The sequence below is a fragment of the Trichomycterus rosablanca genome, chromosome 27 (genome assembly GCF_030014385.1).
Source record: "Trichomycterus rosablanca isolate fTriRos1 chromosome 27, fTriRos1.hap1, whole genome shotgun sequence".
In the NCBI taxonomy this organism is placed as follows: Eukaryota; Metazoa; Chordata; class Actinopteri; order Siluriformes; family Trichomycteridae; genus Trichomycterus; species Trichomycterus rosablanca.
In genome coordinates, this window is record NC_086014.1 from 15,387,627 (window position 1) to 15,412,288 (window position 24,662).

Below are 24,662 nucleotides of genomic sequence, written 5' to 3' on the forward strand. Positions count from 1 at the left end.
CAGTGTTGTTATTGTTTTATAGTTTTATATCGCGTGTCTTTGTTTACAAGTTTGGTAGTTTTTACTCCAGTGCTGTAACATCCGCCTCCACTTCTGGACGGACGGTGTCATTGTCCGGTTTACTGACCAGTCCGGCGTGTTTTAGCCCTTTTACCGCAGCCGATACTCGGCCAGGTAACCGACAAACAGTTTAGACGTTGGATAAAACAATAACAAGGTCCTGTGACCCTTTAATGGTCTGCTAAATCATTTCGGTTGAGTTTATTTTGAGCCTAAATACTTAACAGACTGGTGCACACAGTCAAAGCAGCACTTGTGTAAAAATGTGTTTAGAACAAATGAATTTGTGGTAGTAAACAGACGTTCTGTCATTCTGTAACTTCAGTACGGTGTCGTGCTGAGGTTTAGATTCTCACGTACCAAAGTCTAATCCAGACTCACCGAAGCCCGATAGATCAGTTCCCTCCATCAGTCTGATTAACTGTGTTGTGTAAGAATGTCGACCATCTTTCATCCAGTTAATCAGTGCAGGTCCGTGTTATCAGACTCAACTTACAGCAATAATCGATCAGATTCAGGCTGATTCGGTCAGACAACTGAGGATGGACGGCACTGATATCTGCAGATAGTAAAGAATTCACTTTTTTGCAAGTGTGTATGTATGTATATATAAATATATATAAATCCTCCTTTGCATCCGTTATTTTTGAGACGCTCAATTTCCCTGTGCCCTGTGGAGATCTGTGCTGGCCGGGACGCGCACCGGGGGGTCTTGCACATGCCACCTCCTGACATGAGGTGACGTCCAGCCTCATCTCGACCCCAACGATGTCAAATGATACAAAAGGTCATTTAATAGTGACTGACACCTTATATGGTTTATAGACAGAAAACAACGTAATACAGTAAGATTACACAAATAAGATAAGATAGAGGTTTTTGTAATGCCGTGATAGCACCACATAGCTGGCAAAATAGCTCTAGTGATTTTATTTGTTTAAAGCTGAATTGAAAGTAATAAGATGATCTGAGCATAAAGGCGTTTATTAGTTGCCTTGTTAAAAAGTAGCTGCTTATTTATTAAAGTTCACTAACATAGTTGGGCGGTTATCGATGCATCGACTAAAATATGGTCACCCTAGATACTTGTAATCACGTTGGAGGAATTAAACAACATGAAAATTAATTCATTTTACTATTAAATAGAGACATTTGGTCAGAATTTTACTGTAGAAGATAAATTTGTTATTGTCTCCCAGCTTTGAATTTATTTTGTTTTATGAAAAGAGTGGACAAATGATTGTGCTTGTGACTGTCCACATACTTCTGATAAATTAGTGCATGTGACGGGTACATTTAGATTAAAATGAATGATCTTCAATGGATTTATTCCAGTGTTTTAGGCCATGTGTGGTGTGTATATTACGCTTCGGTGTATCTTCAGTGCAATTTGCATGTGTTTATTGCAGTAATAAGAATAATTTGATGAATTTGATGAACTTTAAAGATCAGACTGAGAAGGTTAAAGGGTTAAACCGCCTGACCTTAAAAACACACTTGAGTGTGTGGCGGCTGCGCAACATTTACGCAAACTTTACGCAACGCTCGGTTACATAAGGTATGTAGTTAACGAGTCAGTTGGTTATTTTTGAGTGAGATGTTGAAATTTGACATATTTAAAAATAAAAGACGTAATATTCATAACACGACTATTATAAACATTATACATTTATAACAAACCTTTCACCTACTGACCCAGGCGTGTAGTGCAGGGTTGCCAGATTAGCAACATTTGTGACAAAACCCTGTACAGAACTACCAGACACTTGGAATTGGGGATTTGGGGAGCACTCTGCTGCAGGACAGAAGTTCCCGAGGTGCTCATACAGACTTAAACTTAATCTTTAAGCAATTAGAAGCAAACGAGTGCAGTTTTTGGAGTTTAAGTAAAGTCTTGTTACATGAAAGAATTTGGGGGATTTTAAACCTGGCAACACTGATCCGGCTTCAGTTGTAAACACGTGCTCAGAGGAAAGAGGACCCGTCCTAAATCTCTATATAATACCTATATAAGTGCACTACTGCTGTATTATAGGGTCACCGACTCACTCCGAACGACTCATCGCTAGACCGGAGTCGCGGTGGAGTGCGCGTCATTGAGGTTATCGCTGTTTGGGACGCGGCCCGTTTTCGGGGGGCGTGTAGTGACGTCACAGGGGGTTGCGACGTGCCTTCACGTGCAGGTGACCTTCCCTCTGTGTGTGTGTGTGTGTGTGTGTGTGTGTGTGTGTGTGTGTGTGTGTGTGTGTGTGTGTGTGTGTGTCATTGGAAGTTTGGTGTGGAGCGCGCACGCACGCGCAAAACCAGGTCCCGAAATCCGAACTAGAACACACGCAGGCTTCAGATCGCGGAGTGACGGACTAACAGCGACCGGGACCGGGTTCCTCAGTGTACCAGAGCGAGCTGTGGAACCGAACCGCTCGGTGTGGGGGTGTGTAGAGGACGCACAACTCCCACGATGTACACGATCACCCGAGGCCCGAGCAAACTGGTCACACAGCGCCGGACAGGTGAGCCGCTCCACATGTGTCCTCCACAGCACGGGGGTTATGAGGTCAAAGTTAACACATGGCACGGTCTGTCTCAGTCAAGCAAGCTTCATCCAGAACTGGACTTAGACCGAGGTGGCTTTTGTTCTCACCTGACAAGTAAAGTCAAGGTAAAACTTGCTTGACTGTGTACAGCCATGTGTCATGTTTCAGTAGTTCTAATGGGGTTCTGTTCTTCTTGTTGCTGCTGTTCGGACATCCAGTCAGTTTCAGCTACAGGCCAGTTGTAGCCTAGCGGTTAGGGTACTTGTCATCAGAATGTTGCTGGTTCAAGCCCCACCACTGCCAAGCTGTCACTGTTGGGCCCTTCAGCGAGGCCTTTAACCCTCAATTACTTGCACTGTAAGTGGTTTTGGATAAATGGCAAAAATGTAAATGTGTGTTCCATTGTGCAAACTGTAGCTTAGTGGTTAAGGTACTGGATCAGTAATCATGAGGTCACTGGTTCAAGCCCCACCACTGCAAGGTCGCCACTGTTGGGCCCTTGAGTGAGGCCCTTAACCCTCAATTGCTTAGACGGTATACTGTCACAGTACTGTAAAAGCATATATTAAATGCTGTAAATGTAAATGTACAGTGTATAGTTTTCCTGACGACCTCGGCGAGATATTTAACCGGTGAAACGAAGTCAAACCAGAACTGTATATACGGACAGAAAGAGCTGATCGAACTTAGTGAATCGGAACGTCTACGGTGTGACTTACTGACCCAGCACAATCAAAAACACACTATAAAGTTACCACAGTTTTAACAGAGTCAAACAATAAAATCCACGCCGCTCCGGCGATGCAGGTGTAACCTCGGCGGCGTCGGAGAGGGCAGGTGCTAGTCCGCGTCCCTTCTCGGGACAGCACGTGATCGTAACAGGGAATCGGCTATGACTAAACTATGATGCCATCAAACTCATTTAGAACTATAACTGACCTGTCGTTTACATGCCACTCTGCACTTGACATGTACTGTGTTATATTAAACATTATATTGATGTAGCAGGAATGTGCCCCCCCCCCACCCAAAAAAAAGGTAGATTTGCCCCCCCTAAATCTAACCCCCCCCCCCCTTCCCCCCCCATCTAAGATGTCGAAGTGATGTGACGTCATGGTTTCAGCCTTGTGTTGTTTATGTAAACCTGTGGGACAGAAGGAATGGGTGAAGGTCGGAGAAGCCGAGTGCAGCGCTGATTCAGGGTCCCAGCTCTTCTCCTGTCACCGTCTGTACACACACAGAGTTTGGCATGTTCTCACCGTCTGCATGCGCGTTTCCTCCGTGTACTCAGGGTCGCACGCCGTTATGTTCATCGACCGCTGTATCCTGGTCAGGGTCGCAGTGGGTCCGGTTTCACCTGAAACACTGGCTGGCTTCGCAGGGTATCAGAAATCACTCCCCGCTTCCTTCATCAGACGTAGACGATCACGTCTGTGTAGTCGCCCAGCCAGCCGACGGCACCGCCGAGATCCAAGTTCAAAAGGCAGAGGGTTAGCGTAACGGACCACCGCGTCACCCGGGCGCCCCCGAGCGCCGTCGGCCCGCCCCGCCCGGCGTGAACACGGTCGTCGTGTGCGATCCTGATCCGACAGTGTTTATATTAACAGTCGTTTGTTCCGCGTGTTTATTTTGGCAGGTCCCACGCAGCAGGCCGTCGAGAGTAAAAGCACCGACCCCAAACACAGACGCACCCACTGGTTAGATCCCAGGTGAGTAGGGTGGGGTTCTGTGTGTCTCACTGAGCTTTACTTTCAGAAAGCACACACACACACCAAAAATAAGTACAGTGTCCCTGGACTTTTCATCCTGTTGGAGGTCAAATTCAACCAGACCAAAGTAAAAAATTCTACAGTTGAACTTTAGCTAGAGCGTGTGTGTAATGGTGTGTACATAAAAGTGTGTGTGTATAATCATAAAGTGTGTGTTTGTGTATAGTAGTGTGTGTGTGTAATAGTGTGTGTGTGTAATAGTGTATGCATAGTGTTTATTAGTGTGTGTGTAGAGTTGTGTGTGTACAGTAGAGTGTGTGTGTGTGTGTGTGTGTGTGTGCAGCTCTTTTCAGTAAGAATCTGGTAGCTCCTCCTCACATTCCTCCAGTGTTATTGAAACCCTCGTCGAGAAGGCGATCAGGCTTCCGGTTCTCACCATGTTAAGGAACGAGAACTTCCTCACGAGGGTAACAACACTAGCCTAAATCTCAGATCACCCCCTCGTGATAGCGCCAGCAGGATCTCACACACGTGTCGTGAACGCGGCCCTACGATGTGCTATCACTCCTGCAGGGCTTCTCCAACATTTTGGACAGATCTCTCGAGCCCACGTTGTGTGTGTGTGTGTGCGTGTGTGAGACATGGTCACCCACTGTCCCTCACCTGGTGGCAGGTGTGTGTGTGTGTAGAGTGCTGCTAGTGTGTGTCAGGTGTGTCGATGCCGAAAGGTGTTTCTTGACGACCGAAGTGTATTTTTCGTGTCTTCTAGCTCGCCCGCCCCGAAAATCGTCTTCCAGCGGCTAAACGCGAAGCGCCTCCTCAGATCCACCTCGCCCAAAGAGGAGAACGCAGCCGAAGGGTTCACGCCGGCGCACGAGGAGAACGTCCACTTCGTCTACGAAGGTGAGAACGTTAGAGGGAGCGGGTCCAGGGGGTCGTCGGTCCAGCCGATCCAAACCCGTGGGGTCTTTGGTAGGCGACGTGGTCTAAAACACCAAAACCCTCGCCCACCAGCTCGTGCACGTTAATGCGATGGCCAGTATAATGAATCTGATCCTAGATCCTATTCATGTAGTGTGATGCTGTCTTTAAAAATGCTTTATTAATAACACCGTGTGTGTGTGTGTGTGTGCGCGCAGCGTGGCAGGAGGTGGAGCAGAAGCTGGGTGACGGCGAGCAGCCGGAGAACGCTAAACGTCCAGTGCAGTACGCCGAGAGGAATCCCAGCCCCGGCATGAAGAGTGAGTACCACCGGCCGACCGTCGGCGTACCGTCATGGTTCGGGCACGTACGTGCTAATCTCTCGCCGTGCAGCGTCGCCACCGATGCCCTAGTGAGCTTTTAATTCTCCAAATTCACCAACATGTCGTTCTTCTCTCTACAGACTTTGTGCCGATCGACCTGGAGGAGTGGTGGGCGCAGCGCTTCCTGGCCACCGTGGTGAACCCGTCGTGACGTCCGCGGCGCACGGAGGGGCGGTCCGCGGCGGCGGGGGACGACCGGGACGGGTGCGAAATCGAGTGGAAGGAGACTCGGGCCGAGTCGGGACCGCACCGCAACCACCGAACCGTTCTGCGGCGCCGAATAACGAGACGCGTTCGATGTGCGTTTGTGGTTTATTAGTTTGGTTTGCTGGCTTGTGTTTGATTAAAAAAATGTGTTAAAAAAATCAAAAAAAAAAAAACAATAAATGTGTTTTCAGAACGACGTGTGATGTGATGAGTGCTCACACGGCCACTTTTAGATCCTACACAAACGTTCGTTACGTGCATTAAGATCTACACGAGGAGATGTAAAACACCTAGAACACGGTTCAAACGGATCCAGCGTCCTAAACCGGCTCCAGTCCCGTCATGGAGCTCCACGTCGACAGGACGAGCGGCTCTCCAGGGCCCCGGTCAATCGGTCAGTCAGCACAGATGTTGATGGCCAGGGTCAGTGGGATGTGTGGAGGCTTGTACACTATCCTTTAGTGCTAGGTCTTCAGCGAGGCGTTTACGTTCGATCATTCAGTGTCGGTCGTGGGGAAACTAATGGGGAAAATAATGTAATATTTGATAATAAAAAATACACAGTGTGAAATGATATAGGAATAAAATACACCTCATGAAAAAAATACCATCACAGTTTATGGATCATAGGATTTATAACAATAACAATAATAATATCAGTGATGCTGGTGGGTGTGTATGTTGACATGGGTGATACTGGTGGGTGTGTATGTTGACATGGGTGATAGCAGTGGGTGTGTTTGTTGACATGAGTGATGCTGGTGGGTGTGTTTGTTGACATGGGTGATAGCAGTGGGTGTGTTTGTTGACGTCGATGGTTTGACAATAATCGTTAAGCTCGTGTATTTTGACATAAGCCCGTGGTGCGGGTCCACGCCCTAAACCGCCCACCTGAACACCATCCAGCCAATCAGATGATCCCCGTGGTCACGTGATCGAAATCAGGTGTGTGATTCTCCCCACATCAATTGTTAACTGGCAGACCCATGTCAGGGCCACCTAGAGACAGGGTGGTGAACAAGGCACTGGATTTGTGGGATGAAGAATTGGACAGCTACATGAAAGCCTTAACCAAGCTTATTTCCAGCATTAATCAACAGGTTAGGCCCAAGGACAAGAAGAAGGAGCCAGAACCAAAGGTAAAGGTTGGACAGTGGGTAAGAACCAAGGTTCACAAAAGGAAGTGGGACAGCCCAAGGTGGACCGGTCCGTGGCAAGTGACAGAGGTCACCTCACATGCTGTGAAAGTCAAGGGTAAGAAAGGAAATCTGTGGCACCACATCACACATTGTACCCCTGCAGATCCACCAAGCAGAACCTGTGAAGAGACCAGAGAAGACCTGAGCAAGAATCTGCCCCTTTTCTGGCACGAGACAGAATTACCAGAGAAACACTCAGGCTGGTGGGAAGAGAGATCAGGTAATTTAGTCACTGAAGGAGGTAAGTATATTGCCCATTGTATTGGTACTGATCTTGTTCCAGAAGCCGGAGTTGCAAAACAGATAGGAGAGCAGCTTGGAGTGAAGGACTTGACAACAGCTCCTGTGGGTAAATGCACAATACACAGTGAAAAGGGAGTGACAGTGTTTAATTTGGTGACTAAAACTCACTCAAAGGACAAACCAACATTGCAGAACTTCATCTTAGCTGTGCAACACCTGGCCGACTTACTTAAAACCTTAGAAGTACCTGAATTAGGCATTCCTAAATTGGGTGGTGGCCTGGACGGACTTGATTGGCGTACAGTCCGACCAATTTTGCAGGCTTTACTACAGGACACAGGCACTAAGGTTACTATTTTCTATAGGGAATAGAGAACTAACTGCCTGACTAACACAATGCCTTTTCGTCCACTAACAGATCCGTTTAATCAGGCTTTGAAACGATCAGGATGTGGATGCATTACCATGACCATTTTGGCAATATTGACCATATTATTGGTGGGTTCCATATTCCCACTCAGTACAAAGGGGGATCAAGCACTAAAACTAAAACAAGATAACGATAATCTAGCTAGAGTCAGGAGAGCCCGACAGGTACCACCCATAAGGCAAGATGGGAACAACAAGGTAGCAACCATTCCATATGGGAATTCCAGCACTGCAAATATACCGATGAAAGATGATGGGGAAAAGGTAGTAGTGGTGGCAAGAGCAGAGTTGACTTGGAGGGACCAGCTGGCTATTGAAACAGGTTATGAAGAGACCAATACTTGGCTGGAGTGGATAAGGTACACAATAGGGGAACTGGGAGTGAAAAACTGTTTTGTATGTGCGGCAGCAAAACCCACATTAGCTACTCGCCCTGTTAAATCGGAAAACCTGACGTGTCTGACTTCTCTATTCACCGATGAGCCCAGGAATGACACAAATTGTAGAGAACAGGGTAAACTATTCCCAATCACGGAGCAACCAACTCCCACTAGCGTAAAGGCATACAAAGGTGAGTATATTTGCTTTAAATCAGACAAAACTGGTGAAATAATTCACAGGGGCAATTTCCCTAGGGGTTGGTGCAATGAAACAATTTCCTTAGGGGATGATGGCATATATAATGATTACAAACTGTTCAATCAAACATCTGCAAGAGCTGACCTTTTGTGGTTATGTGGGGACATGAAGGTCAGAAAAAGGCTGTCTGGTGTCTGGAGAGGGGAGTGCGCTTTGGTGTATTTGATTATGACTTTCAGAATCTATCATCAAGAAGGCGTGGAGGACCCTGCAGATGTGATGAGACATCACCGCCAGACCAGAGAGGTGAAGCCTGGAGGATCTTTTGACAAAACTGTCTGGATAGATGGAATTGGAGTGCCGAGAGGAGTTCCTGATGAGTTCAAGGCTAGAGACCAGATTGCTGCAGGCTTTGAGAGTGTATTCTTCTGGTGGTCCACAATAAACAAATATGTAGATTGGATTAACTATTTGTATTATAACCAGCAGAGATTTGTGAATTTCACTGTCCAGGCAGTGGAAGGACTTAGAGATCAATTGGACAAAACCTCACTAATGACTGTTCAAAATAAAATGGCACTAGATATGTTGCTGGCAGATAAAGGAGGTGTCTGTCACATGATTGGAACCACCTGCTGCATCTTCATACCCAACAATACTGCCCCAGATGGAACTGTTTCCAGAGCCTTGCAGGGGCTGAAGGCTCTCTCAAAGGAATGGAAAGAGAACTCTGGTATCGAAAATTGGTTCACTAAGTGGATGGAGAATTTATTTGGCTCATGGAAAGGAGTAATAATGCAATTGGCTATGGCAGTTTGTGTGGGATTGGCTATCCTAGTGGTGTGTGGATGTTGTTGTGTGCCATGCATAAAGACCCTGATTGTGAGATTCATCAACACCGTGATTCAAAAGGGGGCAGCAGCAGGCGAAGTCCAGGAAACTGTACTCTACATGCAAACCGATGGGCCAAAAGAAAACTTAAAGAATGAGGAAGATCAGGAGTACTGGACTTAACTTCAATGTTGAGTGTTTGTCTGTCTCGTTTGTCAATATTCTTCTGTCTAGATTGCTGATCGATGGATGACACCAAAGGGGGACCCCAAGAAGCAAGAATAGAAGAAAATGTCGTGAATTAATGTTTTGTGTGTATTTAGCTACAATACAACATATATAGGGTAAAGGACATATTGATAGTTTAAGTAAATAGTAATGTTAAGTTGCAAAACACATAGGCACATATTTGATTAATGTAATCCTTGCATGATTGGTGATGGTTCAAGTTGTCCAAAAGGAGATCACTGAGATCAAAAGGGGGACCATGGATTTCCTGTCAACAAAAAGATATCATCATCAACACATAAGGGAATTTAGCTTACTTTGAAGATGTAACACATATAGTGAAGTCTCTAAAGGACTATAAATTTTGAATTTCTTTCCTATCCGGTTGCTGAAAGGTCCAAGTAAGCTTTGATTATGTAATTATAGCCTTCTGAAGCTCTTTGTTGAAGTGAATGCAATGTTTTGCATTCAAAGGGGGAATTGTTATAATCTAAATTATTATTGGGCATTACAATATTGGTCTAAAACATTTTGGTATTCAAGGAATGTGATTGGAGTTGTGTGGCATAAAACCGGTTAGAATTGGCTGAGTGGAAGCCTGGAACAAAAGGCATACCTTATATGGAGTAGTACTACACCTGGCCACTAGGAGGGGGGGGTGGTAAACTATAAATAACAACTGCGCGCTCTACGGGATTCTTCACTTAGACGGAGAGGCTCCAGAACGCAGCTGCTTGTGACCTGGAAGACGAACCAACCTTTTCTGAATAAAACTTTTAAAGAACGTCACCTTGCCTCCTGATAAATTCGGATCGATTCTAACAAAAGATCCACGACAACACCACCTTAACAATTAACCTGCTTTCTTCCTTTCATCTGAACATGCTTTGTGCCAATTCATGATCATAATCAACTGTTGACATCACCTGTTTAAAATCATGACATTATTTAGTTTTTTTTTTTTTACTTATTACTAGCCCTAAATGTTCCTGTTCCAACGTTTTTAGAATGTGAGTCGATGTAAATGTAAGAAACACTGCATTTTCTATACTGTCCCATTTTTGTATTTGGGTAATATATTTCAATATTCAATAACAAAAAAATAATTTTGGCATAATTAATCTAAAGCAAAACTCAAGAGAGTTTAACAAAACGTGTGACACTTTTATCCCTTTAATGATCTGTTCAACCATTAATTTAAATCAAAATATTTGAGTGAAATAAGCTGTATTTAAATAATCTTTTTTGGGCTGTATCTACTCACTGTATGGCATGTGTTAAACTAAAAAAACATTGGTATTCTTACTTTAAGAGAACACCATTTCTAACTTGAAGCCAACAGCTGAAAAATCATTAATAATCAGTTGGATAAGTTGAGTTCTTGTTAAGAGCATTAAAGGGTTAAAGACGTGCTGCATGTTCCTCAGCACCATGAATCTCTCCTCTGCCGGTCTAATACAGAAGTTATCTGAGGAAATATCTGTCTGTAGGTGAGTTTTTAAAAATAATGGACGTGTCTTTATAAGTTTGCAGTCAAAACTACTTAAGTACTGTAACGAAGTATTATTACTTCGTTACTATACACCACTGGTGCATACACATATGCCTCACTTCATCACATATTCTAATCAGTCACGGACCATTCACACCACTGAACCCGACCCGACACCCTCATACTGTTCCTCTTCATGTTTATCCATTCAATTTATATAGATTGTTATCGTAAATATTACATAAATATCTATTCAACTGCCAAAGTGCACTCCTCTGTTTAAACAATCAACCTTTCAGTTTTGATAACCCCAGCAGGGGAGCACCCCCCTGCTAGGGGGCGCCCAGTTGACCAGTACATCAGCAGAGCCAAGATTCGAACTCGGAATACTCAACACCGCAGAACTCTACTGTGCTAACGGACCATCCCGCGAAGCCACGAACGGCAGTTTTTATTCAACTATAATTGTCATCAACACACAAACCCTCTTCTTATTTAACATACAGAGACAACTGCATTCACGCATTACCATCAACTAAATCATTCATTCCACAAACCTGACTAAACCAAAAATTAAAACAACAAAAACTACTACTAATAAAATAAAACTCTTTTTATAAATAAAATATAAGCTGATTAAAAACCCTCAGCAATGTACAAGAACAGGAAAAAAAAACTTACACAAATAAACACGAGCATTTTTTTTTAACTTTTTTGACACTAATTATTTTACATACTGCAAGAAAATGATGAAAAAGAATACATTTGAATTAGCACCACAAGAACAAAAGAAAAACAGAAAAAATTTCACAGAATCCTCAGTTTTAAATAAAAACATTTTTATATTATAAAATACATATAAAGAAATGTACAGAGACATGAACACTGCACACTGTTTACCACAGTAATGTGGATTGGAACACAGCCTCTTTTCACCAACAATTTCCTGGACTGGATTTAACATAATAAACAAGCTCTGTTTATTACAAGTAAATGAGTGAGTGAGTGAGTGAATGTGTGTGTGTGTGTGTGTGTGTGTGTGTGTGTGTGTGTGTGTGTGTGTGCGTGCGCGTGTGCGTGTGTGCGTGCGTGTGTGTGTGTGTGCGTGCGTGAGATGATGTGATTAATTGGCACAACTGTCTGTTGCTGTGTTGCAATATAGTTTCGACCGCGACCCTGGTCAACTTAAAGCTGAATCTACTGTAATAGTCGGTAAGCTTAAATGGGCTGTGGTTATTTTTCTGCCCAGCAGGCGGTGCTGGAACCTTGAGTTCTGTATACAAGCCTGATACTGATAAGAACTCGGCACTGCGGGATAGCAGGAGCGGCTAATTCACTTCGAGATTCTGTACTTGGTAACTGATTTTATTTTATTTATTTATATATATATACACACTTTAGTGCATTAAAACATTTTAATATATATCATTTAACACAAAGTGAGTTTATTGTCAGAGCTCGGAGTATAAATAGGCTTGGCTACATGTTTTTTCCCCACCCGTTTTCGAAAACCCCGCACACTACAACGCTCTGGATACGTATATCAAATCGAAGTAGCCAATCACATGCCAGACGGCTTGTTGTATTAACCAATTGTAGCCAAGTAGGCGGGTTATGCTCTATTACAGGTGGGAAACGATGGTTCATGTTGTAAACAGGCTTAAGTGCTAAGCTAATGTTAAATAAATAGGAATTACGTTATTCAGTTTGACATCAGTGCCTTTTTTTTTATTTATTTCTATATATTTTCTTTTACAGAAAAGCTTATTTAATTAGCGATGCAGGTCACAGTGTTCCGTACAGAAACAGTTGATTACTTTTCATTATATCCAAATTAATAAACTAATTATTGACGCAGCAAACCTCTAATCCTAACATCTCCTCTTTATTTTACAAAGAAAAAACACAATGTCACTTTTACATAACAATGCATGAAACAGTACGACTTTCTGTTGAGCTTAACATTTTTTAATACTATTAAAAGTCATTTGTATCTCAACCTCCTGATTCATCATTCCCGATTCAAATCCAGCTACTCATTGTGTCCATATAACAAGGGCTAGTTTATGGCACATATTACAATATACATGGAACAAACAGTGGTCTCTTTGCTAAGATCAGAAATGAAACCTCAAACTGACACTTTATGCAGTAAAGAAATTAATACATTTGGTGAAATGCAGAAGTTTCATTTATGTGCTGCAGCTTCTAAACATTTACTGCATTTGGCAACATACTACTGTGAGCATTTACTGAACAATACAAGTTGTTGAGAGTTGAGACAGATGTGGGCCTTGATCTAGCTTGATTTAATGACCTTTCAATAAATAGTTTAGAACCTTAACAACTTAGCTACCATTGAGCAACTAATTGTTATCTTACAGCCTGCTTGTAATAATCACTCATCACAAGTTTTGTTGTGCTTTTATTGCAGAGTTGATTGGACTGATCTGATTAAACTGAACCATGGTTAGTAACTTTTTGAGCTGAGCTATATGATACAGATTTACTGCATACATCATATTTTCACCATACAGGATATTTTATGATTCTTTGTTTCATCAGTTTTTCACAGACTACTCACTGATAGAGATATTAGGAATTTTGGTGGGTTAGGGTTATCTGTTTTTTTCTGGCTAAAATGATCTATCTATATACACTTAAAAATAACAGCTAATCTGATCTGATTTGTTTTAACTTCTACTTCATTCAGAACAACTTAAAATCCACATATACAGCATTTAGCCAATTTACATAGTTTTAACTTTTTCTTTGTTTTAGGGAGAGAGAAAAGGAGTGAACAAGTACTACCCTCCAGATTTTGATCCAGTCAAGGTAAGTCATGGATTATTAAAATAGTTTTGTAGGAACATTTAAATAGTTTTATGTCATATTTTTTTATGTCTAACCCTAACACTCACATGTTTTTTTTTTATCAGTAGAAATATCAGTATTTTTTACACTATTCTTCATTGACTAAATCAAAGAAAGTTTGTTGTTTTTATAACGTTAACCAGTCATATGTTGTGTACATATGAGATTTATTGTTTAATTGCTTTGATTTACAGCATCGCTCCATCAATGGATACAGGAACAGTCACCCACTGCGGGAGAGAGCTCGAAAACTCTCACAGGGTATTCTCATTATCAGGTAACATGTGCACACATACTCCTATACACACACGTACACACACAAACTCCCGTACAGACACTTCCATACACACACACACAAACTGCACTTTATGTGTTTCAGACTGATTCATCATAAAACATGGTTGGAAACATCTGTTGTACAAAGTGCATTATTGTGCACAGTATTGTTGTTGTCGTCATTGTCACTTTTTCTGCTTCTGTTTTAGAGGAACTGAACAGGTACAAAACATATTTATGCAGTGTTTATTCTTCACAGATTTACTATTTGTTGCAGGTTTGAGATGCCCTACAATATCTGGTGTGATGGCTGTAAGAATCACATAGGCATGGGTAAGATGACAGATGAATCATGTCCTTCTGTACATTTTCATAAGTTACAGTGTTCAAAACTTTAGATTAATATGATGTAAGGATTTACAGAGCTGTAAAAAAGTAAATGCCCCATTTCCAATTGCCTCTCTTGCAAATTAGTCACACTTAATAATCATTAAACAAAACATGCTATTAAACTAAGGGTATTTAGGTAATTAAGCAGGCTGTTACATTTTCACATACGTTATATAGGTGTTGTATACATTTGTTAATTAATCCACCAGTTCAGCAAAAATAATTAATAAATCAGTTTAATTCATTGGACAAAGCCAGTTATGATTTTACAAGCTCTGTAGAATAAAAAAAGAAATGTTATATGAATAGTAATATAACAGTTAAGGGCTAATGACTTTTAACAAGGGTAATATTACGGTTTTGGGTTGTTTTTGTACAGTGACTGAAACTGGTACCTACCTATAAACTTATCTGTTAGCAACATTAGCCTTTTTATCTTCAGAACCACACCATGTAGCTGAAACCCATGATTTCATTTTACACTGTTCTTTTGATTTTAGGCGTTCGATACAATGCAGAGAAAAAGAAAGTAGGAAATTACTACACCACACCTATATACAGGTAACTCGCACTACACTTCACTCATGATCACATGTATGTTTGTAAAATCCCAACTGAAGTGACACAAACTCTATGATCAGTGATGCTTACTGTGGTGGTAGAGTAGCACATCAGACCAGTGCAGTTCTTCATACTGCAACTGTCATGCAACACATATTTTAACTAAAACATCATCAACATTCTCTAACATCGGAAAAACCCACAGCATAGGATTGTGGTGGGGTCATAAAGATTTTGAATTCCTAGAACATTAGAAAAACTCTACAATAGCTGCTCCTCACACACTTGGATGGTTTGGTTGCAGCAAAGAATACAGTAGATATGGCATTACAGAAACTATCACAGCAACCACCTGAACTATCACAGCAACCACCTGAACTATCACAGCAACCACCTGAACTATCACAGCAATCACCTGGCCACATTTTACTTTAACTAGAATAAAATATGTGTGCGTGTGTATACATTCTTTTAGGTTCAGGATGAAGTGCCACCTATGTGTAAATTACATTGAGATGCAGACTGACCCTGCTACCTGTGACTACATCATTGTGAGTGGTGCCCAACGTAAAGAAGAGAGATGGAACATGGCCGAAAATGAACAGATACTCACCACAGGTACACACACTGCGTTTATGCAATCATTTGTGAGGGTTCATAATAAATATTTCAATACGAAATACTTAAAAGACATACTATATAATCAGTGTTTTGTGAAATATAAATGGCACATATCTCAGTCCAACACCATGGAGACATGGGTTCTGAGTACAGAGTTTAGGATAACATTAATACAATATGTATTGTTTGAATATGTGCCATGTTTATTTGTAACGCAGTGATCTTGCATGTATCATGGTCTCTCATGGTCACACAGAGCGCACTGAGAAGGAGAAGTTGGAGACGGATGCGATGTATAAACTGGATCATGGTGGGAAGGATAAGGAGAAACTCAGAGCAGCTATTCCCACTCTGTCTGAACTGCAGGAACAGCAGGCAGGCTGGAAGGATGACTTTCAGCTCAACAGCACTCTCCGAAAAAAGTTTAGGGTGAGTTAACCTGCACTGGTGCTTCAGAGGTGTGTTCTTTTAACCTCACCAAAGAACGTTTAGGTTATTAACCTTATATACACCATTATTTTATACATTTACCTGCAAATAAGATCTTATACAAACACCAATTATCACCTCACAAATAGTTTTGTATTAAAACATCATCCTGCCATTTCCCACAATAAATGTTTCCAAATCCTCATATAAAATTACCTGCTGTACAAAATATTTGTCTTTATATTCTAATGAACAGGTTGTTTTGGAGGCAATTACTGTTTATGAACCAGTATGTCCAACAAGTTTTTTGGTCAATTGTCCACACACATTTGGTCACATAGAGACTGCAAATGGAGGATTTGTGTACTTATACTTATATCAATGTGATTATTGATATACAGATTTGAACAGCGGAGCTGATTATGTTCACTTTTTCAGGTTCATGAAAAATAAATTGCTGGCTGTTCTGCTCTGTACTGGTTGGTTTTGGATCTTTGGATGTTGAACATTTCTGATTATTTTTTGATTGATTCTGCACTTTAGGATGAAAAGAAAGTGATGATTGAAGAAGAAGAAAAGGATAACGCTGTGAGAAAGAGGATGAATCTGTCCATCCCTCTGTTACCAGAGAAAGAAGAAGATAAAAAACTGGCTTCACTTCTCACCTTTCAGAGCCCAGAGTGTGAGCAACTACTGTTTTATTTCATTTATTATATGGCGGACGAATGTGGTAATGTGGTATAAATAGAGCGTCTAAATAATCTGCCCTATGAGCTCCATGTCTTATTAGAATCCTCTAAACTGAGGCAGCTGCCCAGGTATGCAGTAGGAAGCAGGGCGGGTCACCAATCTTTTGGTCCCTTCTAACACAAGTCACCTAGCAGTCTGAGAGTGTGGTGGTGAACAAGTGCTTGCCACAGTAGTACTACAACCACACAAACCCACTAAAACACACTTCATTGTCCAACAAACATTTATGAAGTTGTTTCTTTCTGCTTGTTGTGGATTTTTTTGAAAATCTGCTGGGCCAACAATATACAGACACCAACTTAGATAATTAATGTATAGGCTTAGACAATTTATATAAACAGGACTAGTTTTATTATGCAAAAATTAATAAAGCCATTTCCCTGTTTTATTGTCTCAGTTTTGACGTAATTAATTCTCCTGTACAGTTTGGCGCCCTCTGCTGTTTGCTTTACACTCATACAGGGCTGCAGAATAGTACTTGAAGCCATTGGCCACACTTTCACACCGGTGCATTTGAACAGTCTTATCAGGTACAGAGGACCACGCTACTTGCTCCACAATATTTTACCGATAATGCTGGACAAAAGCAACTAGACAACGGCAGTTGGTTGTGCCATGGCTGTGTGGAGAAACTCTACCATTCCTTACCACCACACACACCCAATCCATTTCAGCATTTGGCAACATTTACCCCATCCCCATAGCAAGTTATGTATGTCTAGATGCCTGGCCAGCAGATACTACCAGATTAATGTCAGCAGTGGTGAGCTAGCAAAATAGCCAGTTGTATCACCCGTGCCTTCAGATGTGGTCTAAATTCTAGACAGAACCAAGAATTAATAATGAATAAAGAAACATACTTGTGTGGACTTAGTTGGTTTTAAAGGGAACAGTCTGAGGTAAGCATGGTACCATGTCTGTCTGTCTCTGTGCCTCCTCAGCGTACGATGGCCAACAGGTGATCAAAAGGCAGCAGATCTCGTCTCGATCCTGGTTCTCCTCTCCCTGTTCCTCTTCTACTCCGTCAGGGGGTGCTGTGGGATCTCTCCTGCAGAAACTGGGACTGAAGGGCAGAGATGCTGCTGCTGCCAAAGCACTCAACACAACACCAACCAGCACCAACTCTCTGGTACGCAGGAGGTCTGACGGCGGGCCCAGGGTACCCGACTGTGCTAGTTTGACTCTATGTTCCATGCCAAAAAACACCCCACAGCACAGTGATTCAGAACCATCCACCAATCATAAATATAACACGGCCACACTGAGCACAGAGCACATGGAAACAGAGCGGGGTGCAGAGATGCACTGTGGGATGGGGGATGCTGGAACTGACTCCTGCACTGCAAAGTCACTGGTAGCAGATTACAGCGATTCTGGTTCTGATTCAGGACAGTGAGAAATTCTAGAAACTTTAGAAAAATGAAAAACTCGGATGAAAATTGTTTACAGGTCTTATATTCTAAAAATGATACTGTCCTACACAGGACATGAGTCTGTTTGGGCATGTGTGGCTTGTGGGTACAGTTTGGGTGCACCCTGGTACCCGAGTTTAGTACAAGAACCAGACGGAGCAATAGTGGCTACATCTGAACACTGAACACTGCACGACCCAAACGGCTCTATCAGTTCTGCAAATGTTAGTAGACCACAGCTACAGTAGCAAAGATGTTTAACAACCTATCTGAAAAAAAGGACTGAACATTTTGTTTTTTCCATTTCTGTACCAATGTAGTTATGTCCAATTACTTTTTGTGATTCATCCGCCGTTTGCACCACCCCCACGCTTAATGTAAAATTATGTGCGGGTGTTGTGCAGACAGTGGATGGACTTTAAGGTTAAAAAAGTAGAAAATTGAAGATGAATAGATAAAAGGGGAAAATACTGTAAAATGTCTATCTCACTCCACATATATTGTGTTTCAGAAAAACCTGTGTCGCTTCTGCATGTGATACTACAGGCGTAAGTTAGGATCACTGTTTCACTGTAAATCTGGAGACTCTGAGATCATAGAATGTGAATCTGCTGGGACATGTGATGTGTTTACAGAACACTGATCGACCTTTGTACCATCAGCACACAGTAAATACAACCTCCATTAAACACACACAGAAATTCAGTGGGGGAAAAAGGTGAACCCTTTACAATAAGCTAAATTTAATAATAATCTCTTGCTGTGGCTCAGGTGTGCTTAAACCTGCCTCATAGGTAAATCCTTGAGGAATACAGTAGCATACTTTTATCAAAGACATTTCAGTACTGTACACTATTTACTATCCCATTAGACCTGACATGACTGCCATTCCATCCTGCTAAATAGCATGGTAATGCTACCAGCATCATATTTTACACTGAGTACTAATATTTGGCTAATGCTGTAATGTTTATTATTCTATCAGAGCACACAACTCTCTGATTGTTTTTTGTTATGCTTTGCTAATTTTTTCTATGTATATCAACATCTTGGATATGGATAGACAATAAACATCTCATTTTGTTAGACACTGACTTTTCTAATTCAGTCAGAGGTAGCCAGTTGTAAACAGTTCTCTTTTTTCTTCTTGGTTTTACCTGACTGAGTGGCTGTAGCTTTACAGATGATTCACTTTTTTGTGGACCGAATAAAGCTGTGGTTCTTCAAATCTGTATAATACTCCATCAGCTGTAGTGATGGACCTCACAAGCAGATAAGCTTTTTTATTCTTAAGAAAGAATTAAAATTGCATCTAATCCGTAGTGTTCTTACACAGCTGTTAGATGTGGTAATGTGTTGCAAAACATTAAAGCTCATAATAAGGGGTTGGTCTTATTTTTCAATGCCAGTTGATTCCATTTAACATGTTTGTAAATTGTTAGACTGGTGCATTAAAATATGTTAATTTGAGGGTGGAACACTTGTCATTTCATTATTTCAGATATTATTATTTCTGCCTTTACAGAGCCCTGACCTCAACCCCATCCAGCTTTGGGAGGAATAGGAAAGCTGACTGTGAACCTGGCTAAATAGAAATAAATCCCAGCAATTATATTTTGAAATATTGGGTTACATTTCTTTGCAGTAGAATACAGGTTGCAGTGCTACATTATTGACTGATGTTTGAGCAATAGTTTTAGGGGTGGAGGGGAGTGAGTGTTCCTCTGTTAGTTCAGATCTGAGGTAATTTTAGTGTGTAGTGTCTTCTGTTTAAGGATGCGTCTTGTAAATCTGTTCTTATGGACCATGTCCATGTTCCACCTCGTTTACCTGAGAAGTGAACGAAAAAGGTGAGTAAGTGCTCTGTTCTGCACCTTCTTCATTAAATTATTATATTAATGTTTGAGTTATTTCAGCCATTTAGTCTTTTTTTCATTGAAGTTCATACCTATAATTATTACAGATTGAAAAGGAATTGTTATTTTTATAAAATTTAAGTAATGGTGGTGGAAGCTGAAGTAAAGAACGTAATTCATAAATTGGGTCAATGCAACAACAGCATGAATCATTTTCTGTCCCTAAGCATTTTTACAAAAGTTTGTGATATGTACAGTTGCAGTCAAACGTTTACATACATATACATGCATATTAGCCGTTTTCAGTGTATAACTGAGACACGTTTAACCTTAAAATAGTTTTTTCGAATCTTTTTGTTTGCGCATGCTCAAACTCCCTTGCACTCTGGCGACCTCTGCCGGCCTCATGTAAACTGTCACCTGAATTTCGGCAGCTTCCGGTTTATGACGGATCTTTTATTGATTTATTTATTGATTTATTCATTTTGTGTGTATTTTGGGTTCTTTAGTTACATCGACCATTTGGACAATTTGAATTTTCTTTCCGACATTGAACACCGAGAAATCACCAGATGTAGTAAATTATAATCAGTATTTTTGTATTATGTCATGATACAAAATAAATGAAGCTTCTGTCTGTAAATCTTTTGGAACCAGTAGATTTATTGAAACTTTATGAAGGGCAGCTGATAAAGCTAATAATAAATAAAGAAAAATAAATGAAGCACACAAATTGTAGATTCTACATTTTTTTATTAAAGTTTATGTTCAATGCAGACAATCAGTAAATAAATCAGTAAATAACACAAAAAAAAACAATGTGGAGCAATTTCCAAGATTAACATCCCATCATTCAAAGTAGTTTGTTTTGTATTTGTAACGAATTGTTTGAATTTACCATCAATAATTAAAAATAGTAATTGTATCTTGTTATTATAACTAATGGTTATGTTTAGAGCGTGAACCAGTTTTAAATAATTATTTCTGATTATTAGAATGAAATTCCTATTATCAGTTATTTTTGCACAACAATAAACTGAGTCTGTATCTTTTCCATGGTATAGACTGTAAGTACTAACATTTCTTAATACATTTTTTCATTTCCACTAAAATCATCAATTTTTTATTTGTACATAAGTGACAAATCAAATATAAATTAAGATTTGGTTTTCTGTGATTGTGAACCTCGTGCTTGTTTAGTATGGTGGCCTGTTGAGTCACATCACAAAGCAAATAAAAAAGAACACAACAGAATTAATGGAGAAACACAATTACATTATCAGTAATACAGCATAAAACTCTGCATAAACTGAAACGAAATACATTATAAAAACGCTGCATTTGAGGTAAACTGGTGGCTCACACTAAAATGCTCCCTACCACTAGGGGCGCACTTTATTAGAGCCAAACAGCTCCAGCAGAAAACTCTCCATTGTTTCTAATGAAACATTTAAAAACGACTCGTTATACAAACATCAGATTCTCTCCATTATTTGTATTAGGTCTGTGTATTAAACCGTCTAATTCTTGCTTTGCTCGTGGTCTTGTTGCAGTGCTAAAAGCTACAATTATAAAGTGCGCCCCTACTGGTCAGGAGCATTGCATTTTACAACATTGTCCAACCAAAGCAAGTAAAAAAAACTAACTAATATCGCCATGAACTTATCCTTAAACAACCACAAACCAAGAACTTTTGGTAAATTAATCCATGTTTTGGCAAGAAACTCTTGAGGTTTTTTTTGTGATTATGTTATATTGTTGTGTCTTCATAGTAAAGCTGAATTAAAAGAACATTAAATGGTTTTGCATTGTACCTGAAAACATATTTGCAGGTTTACTGTAATAATATTTATTTATTTATTCAGGGCAAACACACACAGTGCTACCCACCAAGCCACCATGCCCCCTCTTTTAATAATAATTATAACTTAATTAATGAAAAAAGAGAACATTTTCAAAAACCCACATTTATAAATGCAGCAGTGCAAAATGATCTAATGACTTTACCCTAAAACTTAATAATTAATTACATTGAATTATTTAATTTAAAGAAATGTTTTTTAATTGCTGCTTTTCGATCATGTTTGCATTACAGGGACCATTTGCGTATTGACTCAACACCAAAGTGAGTACATTCATGCACACGTTCACATACACAGGGGAGAGTATAGTGAAAATGCTTATTATTTTGGTTTTTTTATTATTAAAAATAATATAATCAGCAGAACAATTACATATATATATATATATATATATATATATATATATATATACAGTGTATCACAAAAGTGAGTACACCCCTCACATTTTTGCAGATATTTAAGTATATCTTTTTATGGGACAACACTGACAAAATGACACTTTGACACAATGAAAAGTAGTCTGTGTGCAGCTTATATAACAGTGTAAATTTATTCTTCCCTCAAAATAACTCAATATACAGCCATTAATGTCTAAACCACCAGCAACAAAAGTGAGTACACCCCTTAGTGAAAGTTCCTGAAGTGTCAATATTTTGTGTGGCCACCATTATTTCCCAGAACTGCCTTAACTCTCCTGGGCATGGAGTTTACCAGAGCTTCACAGGTTGCCACTGGAATGCTTTTCCACTCCTCCATGACGACATCACGGAGCTGGCGGATATTCGAGACTTTGCGCTCCTCCACCTTCCGCTTGAGGATGCCCCAAAGATGTTCTATTGGGTTTAGGTCTGGAAACATGCTTGGCCAGTCCATCACCTTTACCCTCAGCCTCTTCAATAAAGCAGTGGTCGTCTTAGAGGTGTGTTTGTGGTCATTATCATGCTGGAACACTGCCCTGCGACCCAGTTTCCGGAGGGAGGGGATCATGCTCTTCTCAGTATTTTACAGTACATATTGGAGTTCATGTGTCCCTCAATGAAATGTAACTCCCCAACACCTGCTGCACTCATGCAGCCCCAGACCATGGCATTCCCACCACCATGCTTGACTGTAGGCATGACACACTTATCTTTGTACTCCTCACCTGATTGCCGCCACACATGCTTGAGACCATCTGAACCAAACAAATTAATCTTGGTCTCATCAGACCATAGGACATGGTTCCAGTAATCCATGTCCTTTGTTGACATGTCTTCAGCAAACTGTTTGCGAGCTTTCTTGTGTAGAGACTTCAGAAGAGGCTTCCTTCTGGGGTGACAGCTATGCAGACCAATTTGATGTAGTGTGCGGCGTATGGTCTGAGCACTGACAGGCTGACCCCCCACCTTTTCAATCTCTGCAGCAATGCTGACAGCACTCCTGCGCCTATCTTTCAAAGACAGCAGCTGGATGTGACGCTGAGCACGTGCACTCAGCTTCTTTGGACGACCAACACGAGGTCTGTTCTGAGTGGACCCTGCTCTTTTAAAACGCTGGATGATCTTGGCCACTGTGCTGCAGCTCAGTTTCAGGGTGTTGGCAATCTTCTTGTAGCCTTGGCCATCTTCATGTAGCGCAACAATTCGTCTTTTAAGATCCTCAGAGAGTTCTTTGCCATGAGGTGCCATGTTGGAACTTTCAGTGACCAGTATGAGAGAGTGTGAGAGCTGTACTACTAAATTGAACACACCTGCTCCCTATGCACACCTGAGACCTAGTAACACTAACAAATCACATGACATTTTGGAGGGAAAATGACAAGCAGTGCTCAATTTGGACATTTAGGGGTGTAGTCTCTTAGGGGTGTACTCACTTTTGTTGCCGATGGTTTAGACATTAATGGCTGTATTTTGAGTTATTTTGAGGGAAGAATAAATTTACACTGTTATATAAGCTGCACACAGACTACTTTTCATTGTGTCAAAGTGTCATTTTGTCAGTGTTGTCCCATGAAAAGATATACTTAAATATCTGCAGAAATGTGAGGGGTGTACTCACTTTTGTGATACACTGTATATATATATATATATATATATATATACACAGTATATATATATATGTGTGTGTGTGTGTGTGTGTGTGTGTGTGTAAGCGTAATATGTGTCGAGAGCTAAGGGTGTGTGTGGGTGTATGTGTGCATGGCAGTATGTGAGTGTGTGTACGTGTAAGTGTGTGTTTATGTGTGTGTGTTTGTAGTGCACAATGCTGAGAGCTTTGCGAATGCTCTCTTTTAATTTTTTTTTTTTTCATAATAAAATCATGTGAACAATTTAAGTCTCATATTTCCCTCAGTCAGATCCATTACAGCATAAAATTAAATGACTTTCAGCAGGTGCATTTGATCTTTTCATCAGAATATTGTTTATAGCCATTATTCACCTGTTACTAATCATGACTAAGATATGATTAACTGTGCACCCATACAAAAAATGTGGTCAGTCTGAAACATCTGGTGTTCATTATATTTGTGCAGGTTTGTTCTTCTAGCTCCAAAGGTTTTCAAAGTAGGAAATGAAGAAAATGTTCTACTAGAGGCAATCGGACTGTCAGAACCTGTCACTGTTTCTATAACAGCACATAATTACCCAACCAGAAACACCTTACTGTGGCAAGGAACAATTACCCTCAACTTTGATAATAACTACAGTGCACTCAAAACCCTTAAGGTAATTTCACAAAATTAAATAAATACACTTCATTTGTTCCTAAAATCAGTCAATGCTAAATTAAAATTTATAATACTTAACTTTGTGTTGCACAGTGCAGCGGAAATACTG

At 40.7% G+C, this 24,662-nt stretch overlaps 3 protein-coding genes across 5 annotated transcripts in view; all 3 read left to right on the plus strand.

Moving 5' to 3' along the window:
• Positions 1-2,219: 2,219 nt before the first annotated feature.
• mcrip2 (MAPK regulated corepressor interacting protein 2) lies at positions 2,220-6,007 on the plus strand. Its single transcript, XM_062989560.1, has 5 exons — positions 2,220-2,570; positions 4,231-4,303; positions 5,073-5,206; positions 5,443-5,544; positions 5,688-6,007. The coding sequence occupies exons 1-5, from the start codon at positions 2,519-2,521 to the stop codon at positions 5,756-5,758; spliced, it is 432 nt and encodes a 143-aa protein (XP_062845630.1). The 5' UTR covers positions 2,220-2,518; the 3' UTR covers positions 5,759-6,007.
• A 5,733-nt stretch (positions 6,008-11,740) lies between these two features.
• Positions 11,741-19,606, plus strand: yju2b (YJU2 splicing factor homolog B). Of its 2 annotated transcripts, XM_062989778.1 has the most exons (11): positions 11,741-11,804; positions 12,068-12,170; positions 13,250-13,284; positions 13,597-13,650; positions 13,884-13,966; positions 14,243-14,298; positions 14,856-14,916; positions 15,392-15,534; positions 15,794-15,966; positions 16,510-16,648; positions 17,658-19,606. In XM_062989778.1, exons 3-11 carry the CDS (start codon positions 13,282-13,284, stop codon positions 18,110-18,112), a joined length of 1,167 nt encoding a protein of 388 aa, XP_062845848.1. In that variant the 5' UTR covers positions 11,741-11,804; positions 12,068-12,170; positions 13,250-13,281; the 3' UTR covers positions 18,113-19,606. The 2 variants fall into 2 exon arrangements, with proteins under 2 accessions (XP_062845848.1, XP_062845849.1); XM_062989779.1 differs by lacking the exons at positions 11,741-11,804; positions 13,250-13,284 and having other exon boundaries at positions 12,140-12,170.
• A 275-nt stretch (positions 19,607-19,881) lies between these two features.
• LOC134304192 (complement C3-like) overlaps positions 19,882-24,662 on the plus strand; it is a 30,415-nt gene continuing 25,634 nt past the window's right edge. Inside the window, exons 1-3 of one of the 2 annotated variants that reach the window (XR_010007778.1) lie at positions 19,882-19,978; positions 22,080-22,109; positions 24,359-24,551. Coding sequence is in view for 1 of the 2 variants with exons in the window: in XM_062989777.1 (XP_062845847.1) it covers positions 19,905-19,978; positions 22,080-22,109; positions 24,359-24,551 (297 nt within the window). In the remaining variant the exon portion in view is untranslated. The remainder of the gene's footprint in view (positions 19,979-22,079; positions 22,110-24,358; positions 24,552-24,662) is intronic. The other variant, XM_062989777.1, reaches the window with a different exon arrangement.

Coding starts and splice junctions, on each gene's coding strand:
- yju2b (XM_062989778.1), top strand. Junction 13,651..13,883: donor CAGATTTTGATCCAGTCAAG/GTAAGTCATGGA, acceptor TTTGATTTACAG/CATCGCTCCATCAATGGATA. Junction 14,299..14,855: donor TAAGAATCACATAGGCATGG/GTAAGATGACAG, acceptor TTTTGATTTTAG/GCGTTCGATACAATGCAGAG.
- mcrip2 (XM_062989560.1), top strand. CDS start 2,519: ATGTACACGATCACCCGAGGCCCGAGCAAACTGGTCACACAGCGCCGG. Junction 5,207..5,442: donor CGTCCACTTCGTCTACGAAG/GTGAGAACGTTA, acceptor GTGTGCGCGCAG/CGTGGCAGGAGGTGGAGCAG. Junction 5,545..5,687: donor TCCCAGCCCCGGCATGAAGA/GTGAGTACCACC, acceptor TTCTCTCTACAG/ACTTTGTGCCGATCGACCTG.